The 8751-nt window shown below is 42.0% G+C and overlaps 1 protein-coding gene across 1 annotated transcript; it reads left to right on the forward strand.

Annotated features, from left to right (window-relative positions):
* The first annotated feature begins 1161 nt into the window (after positions 1 to 1161).
* LOC134620684 (cytochrome P450 20A1) lies at positions 1162 to 7861 on the forward strand. The gene is made up of 13 exons (XM_063466947.1): positions 1162 to 1515; positions 2092 to 2141; positions 2330 to 2496; positions 2618 to 2763; positions 2858 to 3025; positions 3358 to 3436; positions 4035 to 4147; positions 4235 to 4289; positions 4492 to 4612; positions 4715 to 4826; positions 5157 to 5221; positions 7016 to 7105; positions 7251 to 7861. The coding sequence occupies exons 1-13, from the start codon at positions 1444 to 1446 to the stop codon at positions 7402 to 7404; spliced, it is 1392 nt and encodes a 463-aa protein (XP_063323017.1). The 5' UTR covers positions 1162 to 1443; the 3' UTR covers positions 7405 to 7861.
* The last annotated feature ends 890 nt before the right edge of the window (positions 7862 to 8751 follow it).

The raw sequence follows: 8751 nt of genomic DNA on the forward strand, positions 1-8751 counted from the left end.
ACACTGAATGAGCTATGAAGAAAGTGATTTAAATGGTCTAACTGCAAAAGCATTGTAACGTATCAAAAGTAAAAGTAATTATCATGCCAAGGAGTAGTTAATGGTGTTACTGCGCTGCACTGAAAGCTAATGAAATTAACCTGGAAGTGGAAATTCAGGCCAGTTGAAGTGCATAAACCAAAGGATGGCATAGCTGAGGTATAAACACAGAGATGAGTCAAAGCAAAAAGACAAAAGTCATCTGAGATCCTAAAAGACTTCTAGAGAAGCTGAAGAGCAGCTGTGATGGAACTGAAAGACAGCTAAATGTAACGCTGACCGCGGATTTTACACGTGACATCTGAGCTGAAGTGTCAATGTATCAGTTTTAATTTGAGCAGAATACAAAGCGTTCGCTCAAAAAAACGTATTCTGAGTGATTTTCTGTCCAATTTTAGGTTATTAGTTTATGTCTGTGGACATGTGGTGCCTGGTCTTTTTCCTGTGTGTCTTTGGCGTCATGTTGGGTCTTCTTATTGTAAACTTTGGTCTTTTTTGTGTCCCTCTGTAGTCATTTTGTGTCTCCGGTGTCACTGTAGTCCCTGTTTAGTTGCTTTATATCACCTTTCTGTCATTTGTATCGCTTTGGTCTTGTTTTGTCTCTGTTTTCTTGTAATTTTATGTCTCATTTCATGTCTCTGTGGATATTTTGTGGCCGCTTAGTGTGTTGTTTTTATGTCTTTGTGCATTTTTCGCATCTCTTTGCTGTCACTTTGGTGTTTTGTGCCCTTTTTAGTCATTTTTCCATCTCATAATGGGTCCCTTTTGTAGTCGTTTTTTGTCCCTTTGGTGTCATTTGTGTCTCTTCTTGCTCATCTTATGTCTTTCTGGTTATTTAGTGTCTCTGGTCTTGTTCCTTCTTCTTTTTATAGTTGTTTTATGTCCTTGCTCCTGTTTATGTGCTTATTTCTCATTTTTGTGTTTTTGAGTATATATTTACTCATGTTGTATCTCTTTGTGTGATTTTATTTTTAGTCTTTGTTGTTGTTTCTTATGCCTTTGCTCAGTGTGATTTTTGTGTGTGTGTGTCTTTTTACAACATTATAAAATTACTTTATGGTCTTTTTGTGTCCCTTTGAGTTGTTTTGTGTCATTTTATGTATTTGTGACCATTTTGTGTCACTTTTGTTTCACTTGTCAACATTTCTGTTTCTTTGATCTTGTTTTGTGTCCCTTTGTCGCCGTTTTGTCTGTCTTTGCCCGTGTTTTGTGTCTCCTTGGTGTCATGTTTTTTCCTAAGATCCATTGGTTTGCTCTGCCTGCGATCCAGGCTGTATAATCGAACACAGATAACCGAGCAGTTGATGTTGACGTGGTAGTGATATATCTTGAGGGTTTTTGTGGAATCATTCAAATATACATGAATAAAAGTTAGCAGAAACTTTTAGATAACAGCGAGCAATCATGCTGGACTTTGCCATCTTTGCTGTTACGTTTGTCATCATCCTGGTGGGCGCTGTCCTTTATTTGTACCCGGTAAGTTCCTGCAAGTTTGGCGTTAGCTTGCTACATTAGCGGGCTATTGCACTCATCCCAGTGTCCTAACCAAAAAGCACTTTTAAATGTTTTAGTTCTTGTTCACGAGTTGGAGCACATTATTCTGAACTATTTAAGAAATGAATTAAATAAGGAGTGTATTTTGCACATTTCGGCTCCCATTTAATACAATACTCATTGACCTAGTCCAGTAAAATCCAACTTCAAGAAGACGGAATGAGCGAAAACGAGATAAAACATTTTTTCGTTTTTTATCAGTTTCCTTTATGTGTTTGTGTTACAAGCCGATTTATTTCTAAACTCCAACTAATTTACTTCACATCCCTAAACTATATCATGTTCCATATGCGCATGCCATTCAATAAGAAATTGTTAAATTCGCGCATTTTTCAAAGAGGTTCTGAATGGGACCCGCTTTCCGACAGGCATAGACATTATTTTAAATTATGTAAAGACTTAGTAGATATGTGGACACCACTGTGAGCAAAACCACTCATGTTTAATGACTTGTATTTGTGTTCAACAACAAAATCTCATTTCTAATCATATTTTCAGTCATCCAGAAGGGCCTCTGGTATCCCAGGTCTCAACCCCACAGATGAGAAGTAAGTTTTCATCTTTACCTTTATTTTTTCTGCTTCTGTTAATTCTTATTCAATAACAGCATTTTGTAAAATATAGTACCTTGTGCATAATAAGTAGCTCCTTAAGGGTCCTGTCATCCTAATAGCTTTTGTCAGTAAATATAAGCAGATGTTATAAGCAGATCAATGTTCTATTTTCTGTTCTCCAGGGATGGAAACCTGCAGGATATCATCGACAGAGGCAGTCTGCATGAGTTTCTTGTCAGCCTGCATGATGAGTACGGCTCCGTGGCCTCGTTCTGGTTTGGCGGTCGGCCCGTGGTCAGCTTGGGCTCCGTGAGCGAGCTTCAGCAACACATCAACCCCAACCACACCAGTAAGCAAACCAGTTTGGATCAGCAGCTTTACTTACACTCAGGAATTTGTTGGGAAAAATATCTAATTGAAAAGAAGAACATCCTCATGCATAAATCTGCTGTTTCCTGCTTCCTTTTTAGCCGACTCCTTTGAAACGATGCTGAAGTCACTGCTGGGCTACAAGTCCGGGATGGGAGGTGGGGCCAGCGAGTCCGTCATGAGAAAAAAAGTGTACGAAAGTGCCATCAACAGCACGCTGAAGAACAACTTCCCACTCGTGCTCAAGGTTTCCACAGCCAAGAAATAATTTTTCTAAAATAAATAAGAAAAGAACCAAAAACTTCCTCACACTTCCTGCTAACTGATATCTTGTTTCTTAGCTGGTGGATGAGCTGGTGAAAAAATGGAAGTCATTCCCAGAGGGTCAGCACACGCCTCTGTGTGCCCACCTGCTGGGCCTGGCCATGAAGACGGTCACCCAGCTGGCTCTGGGCGAGCGGTTCTGCGACGACACTGAGGTCCTTGCCTTCCGCAAGAACCACGATGCGGTGAGAAATTTTAGCACAAACTTCTATGCCGTAAGCTTTTGGCCTCTGGTACGGTCAGTTTCCTCTGATAGAGTTTACTTTGAGAGAACCTTTTCTTGCTCTTAGTACTTAGACCAGAACATTATGCTAGAACATTTCAGAGGCCATTAAATGAAGCATGAGGTCTGACTTTGTCTGCTACGTTCACCGCTGGGGGACACAAAACTTTACTTTATTGGGATGCTAATCAAAAATGCACCATGCTAAAGTTCTGCAGGGAGTTTAAGTCTCTGTAACTGATCATTGATTTTTATTAATTTTTTATTTTTTGCTCTTCTGACTCACGCCTCCAGATCTGGTCAGAAATTGGAAAGGGCTACCTGGACGGCTCCCTGGAGAAGAGCTCCAGCAGGAAAGCGCACTATGAGAAGGGTGAGCAAAGGAGGCGTGTCAACGTGTGGGAGCGGTGTCTGGCTTTGTGTGGTGAAGCCAAATGGAAAGTCTGCAGAGGCTCCGATGTTATCTCTGTGTTAAGCCTCTTGACAGACAGACCGAGTACATTCACGGTTACCACCTTAATCAGCAGACGGGCTTTGTTTGGATAGGATCGATAGGGATTTACCTGCCAAGGACAGATGCTATTTTGGGTGCTGTCTGAAAGGGCTGAAAAGACTGCATTTAACGTGTAACCCCACAGAGAGTGTCTGGCACTTGTTCATGTCACATGTACAGTCTTGATTAATATTTTTGCTAGAAAAATGGGAAATAGGTAACTCTGACACCCAGTTCTCAAAAAGAGGCTCTCCAGGTGTGAGAATAATTTACCCTTTACCCTATTAGTGCAGACAGGGGAAGCTCACATTCCAGGTTTTGATGATCCAGATGTTTTTTATGGGCCTGTCCAGCAGCTGTGGGACAAAATCTGTGAACCGTCCCGGGGTAGGATGTCAGATTTTGAGCCCTTGAATGTGGTCGGACTATTCAGGAGTCGCCACGGCTCTTATCTTGTTTTTTCCTCCTCTGTGGACAGCTCTGTCAGAGATGGAGTCCATGCTGCTGTCAGTGGCAAAGGACAGGAAAGCCCAGAGGAAGCAGACGGTGTTTGTGGACGCTCTGCTGCAGTCCAACTTCACAGAGCGACAGGTGAATGCTGATGAGCTTCTGCTTTACATCCTCAGCGCTTTCACAGAGGTAAGAAAAAAGCGCTGAAATCTGGATTGTTTGTTTCAGATCATGGAGGACTGCATGGTGTTCACTTTGGCTGGATGTGTCATCGCTGCGAACTGTAAGTGGCCTGAATCAGAGGATGTGAAGCCTCCCAGACACAATTTTTATAAGCACAGTTTCCCAGAGTTGTCTAATAAGAACTTAACAATAATTTAATGAACTGTTTTAGCCCTAAAAGCAAACAAAAGCTAACTTTTATTTATCTATCAAAATGTTGTTTTATTCTGACTCTAAGATTAAACTCTGTGGTGTTTTGGCAGTGTGTATCTGGGCTCTTTACTTCCTGTCCAATTCAGAGGAAGTGCAGGACAAGTTGCACCAGGAGCTGGAGGACGTATTGGGTTCTGATCCGGTTTCCCTCGACAAGATTCCTCAGCTCAGGTAAGACTTTTCGACTTTTCCGAATTTAGGCGTTCTTGAGTCGTCCTTCACATGCGGTGCAGTCAATAATGTTGATGCAATCGCATTTCCGTCCTCGCGTAGATACTGCCAACAGGTCCTGAACGAGACGGTGAGGACTGCCAAGCTCACCCCCGTCGCGGCTCGGCTTCAGGAAGTGGAGGGCAAAGTCGATCAGCACGTCATCCCCAAAGAGGTATCCGGTTTCCCACCGTCTGCGGCTCTCAGCCAGATTATTTCAGCTGCAGAAACACAGTGTTTGCTGTGTTAATGGTAAACAAGAAGAGATAGAAACATTAAATAGCGTAAGAAACATAAACCGAGGATTTTATTTTATTATTATTTTTTTTTTAGATGCAACTTTTGAATGTTTATTTAAAGTCAAGCGAGTGATATTCCTGTTTTGTTAAATTTTTCTTCCTTCCCTATTAAAGTCTGTTATTCCCTCAGTTTTTCCAGCTGAGGTTAAAATACAGCAGTTTTGTTACACGTAAACACTGTGACACATTGTTGTTGTTACTTTCAGACGTTGGTGATTTACGCCTTAGGAGTGGTTCTGCAAGATGAGGAAACCTGGAGCAGCCCTTACAGGTTTGACATTTTGGCTTTGACATGTTCTTCAGCCAGTTTAAAAATGGCTGCTAGTTCAAACCCCACTCATTCAAAATCTGCAATACAAAGAAAGAAAACTGTACTGGGTCACTAAATTATCACTCTATAAAACAGGATCTGTAACGCTCATTCCTAGTACTTTATTTATATTCTGGGACTAGCATGGTATCTCTTACTAGACTAAGAGGTACCATGCTGTGCAAAAGTCCCTCATTTCTTTATATCTTGTTTCCAAGCAGCCAGTCTTACTTGTAATCTTTTTTTAAGTGCTCTTAAGCAGTAGTTCTCCAGGCTTTCTTAAAGTGTTTCAAATCTTTCTTTGGACACTGTCTGCTTTTACACTCATTTTCAGTCCAGTCCTTGTACCTGACCATCTTCAGTGGAATGTATTTTGTAAATGGTAAATGCTAAATGGCCTGTATTTGTATAGCGCTTTACTAGTCCCTAAGGACCCCAAAGCGCTTTACACATCCAGTCATCCACCCATTCACACACACATTCACACACTGGTGATGGCAAGCTACGTTGTAGTCACAGCCACCCTGGGGCGCACTGACAGAGGCGATGCTCTGTCAGTGTGTGTGTGTGTGTGTGTGTGTGTGTGTGTGTGTGTTAAGCAACCTTAACAAATGAATTATTAAAACCTTAAAAAGGCACCTAACTCAACTATGAACCAGTGTCGTGTCTACACATAACAGAGAACTTGGAAAAGATTTTAAATCTGATCTTTGTCTTTAACAGAAATAAAATAGCATTTTTCCAGAGCTATTAGCTGAAAGGTTGACACATCTCAGCGTGTTGTGCAGCATGTCCTTAAAAATGTTGAGGGAACTGAACAAGTTCAGGACAAAAAGATGCATGCTAAGAGATGCATCTTAACCTTCAGCTTATCTGTCACTGTTCATGGAAGTCTCATCAGAAATGGTCTCAGTGGAAGGATTGCTGTGAAGAAGCCATTCTTACTGAAGGGAATCAGGGAGAAAAGTTTGAGGTATGAAAATTACACAAGAACTGGACTGAAAATCAGTGACAACATATCCGATCTTGTTAAAAGTAACGATTATAAACAAAGAAAAGTGCAGTCAGATTTTGATCCACCATGCAATACCATCTGGAAAGCGTCTGATTGGCAGCGGTTTCATTTTTCAGCTTAACAATGATCCCAAACACACTGCCAATGCAGTAAAATCATAGCTGGATAGAAAAACACACAGTAGAACACTATCAGTCATGGACTGGCCTCCCCAGAGTCTGGACCTCAACATTACTGAGGCAGACTTCCCAGAGGCTCAAATATGGATTTGGTGAGCTTGAAATTTTTGTTGTAGGGGTCAACATTTAGTTAATGGATTAGGACAAAATTTTACAGGAAGAGCTCAAATAATTTAGTTGATCATCAAAACATCTATTTAATTTGCCCTCTATTTCATAAGTAACTTCAAAACTAATGGCATTTTGTCATCAGCCTTAGCTGTTATTTGTGGGGGGGTTGTTTTGAAGTTAATTCTAACCGGTGGGTGGAAATAAAACCTGCTAGCATTACCGTGTAGAGCTCGCTGGATTATCAGGTGTTTCCTGTTAAGTCTATATGAGCATGTCACAGTTATCACCGGGCATTCATCTGCCTTCACCAGGTAACATAAACCTGCAGCCATCAAATAAACTGTAGTTAAAATAATGTGACAGCTTCACAGTGAGGGGTTTTTTTTCTTCCAAGTTAAAGTTGTAATATGTCTGTTTACTGGCTTGGTGAATACTTCAATCCTCCCTCAGGTTTGACCCAGATCGATTCGAGGAAGAATCGGCCAGGAAGAGCTTCTGTCTGCTCGGATTCTCAGGGAATCAGACGTGTCCAGAGCTCAGGTAAGAGGAAATTATCCACACTCTGTCACTCAGACTGCTAAGTGAGCGCAGACTTTATTAGACCAACTTTGGGAAGTTTTGATAACTATTTGAAGCTCTTCTACACCTGGATGTCCTGCATCAGTCATTATTTGGTCTCCGTTAGGTTTGCCTACACTGTGGCTACGGTCGTCCTCAGCACGTTGGTGCGGCAGCTGAAGCTCCACCGACTGAAGGGGCAAGTGGCCGAGATCCGATCTGAGCTGGTATCCACACCGAAGGACGAAACCTGGATCACCGTCAGCAGAAGAAGCAGCTAAAACAAAGATTTAGAGAAAACGATGAAGAGCAAAGAGCAACACATTTAACATCACTGAATGAAATTACCAGCAGAGTATTCCCTGTTAGATGTCATCGTAGTTTCCCATCATGATGCCAGTAGTTTGGACTGACACTCTTAATTTGTAGGATTTTAAAGGCTGTTTCACCCACTTTGTACCACCACTGAGGCCTTAAGCATGACATTAGCTTTTTCCGCTCACAGGTTTAGTTTGTCGAACGCTTCCTGTCTCTTCAGGGAGGGAGGCTCGATGACTAAAGCTCTGTGACGTCGAGAAAAATGACTTGCGCTGCTAAAACTTTCTGTATTTTCAGAACAGCTGGTTAGAGTCAGAGTCAGGGGGCTTGTTTGTGTCTGTGAAAATGAACCAAGCTGCATTTACATTTCATTCCTTTTTTTTTACATCCTGTATATTAAAAAATGGATGAAGATTTTGAGCTTGTGTCACTCCTGGTCTTTTATCTCTGTTGCTAGTTGCTAGTCCCCCCAGTTCTGGTGGTCTCTGGTGAATGCCAGTCTCTGGATCTAGTCATCCCCCCCCCCCCCCCAGTAAATCTCCCTAATGCAGATTATCTTCAGGTTCTTAAAGTTTAACACCATATAATGTCTCAAAAAGGTCTGATTTTTAAAGGTGAAGGGTTTCTAGATTAAACCCGGACCTTTGAGAAACTTTATTTGACACCAGCCTGGTGTTGGGCACGTTTTAAATGAGTCTGAGTCCATTATCGTTGGTGCAGTACGATGCTTGGGTGATGAAGGGTTAAAAGCTGCAAAAACTGGGGGGGGGGGGGGGGGGGGGGGGGGGGGGTTAGGTTTCTAAATGAATTAAGGACAAGCATGATTATATTTGCAGATATTTTTTAAATCTGCAATTTCAAAACACACGTGTACCACAGCAGACAGGCCATTGGTTTCTCCTGACACCTCTTGACTGATTTTTCTCTTTATTGTTCTTGCCTCTGCTGGAAACAAAACAAGTGAAGACTTGTTTTTTAAAGAAATACAGAACAAGTCTTCATAACCCTTCAAAGATGTCTCTCCAAACCATCACGCTGCGTGATGCTGTAGGCAGGCATCTCCAAACTTTTCCACATCTGAACCTGCCGACACACCAGGGGTGGAGCTGCTAGGTTCTGGTGGTCTCTGGTGAAAGCCAGTCGAGCTGCAAAGCACTGGGCTTTGAACACAGAACCTTGTAAAGGATGTCGGGCCCTCGGGCCACCCTCATGGAGTCTGTTTCTGTTTCTCTAGTTTGGAAAGAAACACGCGCATGAGCATCTTCTGGGTTGATGAGCCTTTCTACCATCCTGGTATCTCCTCCACATCC

The sequence above is a fragment of the Pelmatolapia mariae genome, linkage group LG23 (genome assembly GCF_036321145.2).
Source record: "Pelmatolapia mariae isolate MD_Pm_ZW linkage group LG23, Pm_UMD_F_2, whole genome shotgun sequence".
Classification (NCBI taxonomy): Eukaryota; Metazoa; Chordata; class Actinopteri; order Cichliformes; family Cichlidae; genus Pelmatolapia; species Pelmatolapia mariae.

Bases quoted from the DNA above. Each gene is read 5' to 3' on its own strand.
- LOC134620684 (XM_063466947.1), top strand. From the start codon at position 1,444: ATGCTGGACTTTGCCATCTTTGCTGTTACGTTTGTCATCATCCTGGTG. The intron at 4,290-4,491 runs GTAAGTGGCCTG...GTGTTTTGGCAG, and splicing joins ATGTGTCATCGCTGCGAACT to TGTGTATCTGGGCTCTTTAC. The intron at 5,222-7,015 runs GTTTGACATTTT...ATCCTCCCTCAG, and splicing joins ACCTGGAGCAGCCCTTACAG to GTTTGACCCAGATCGATTCG.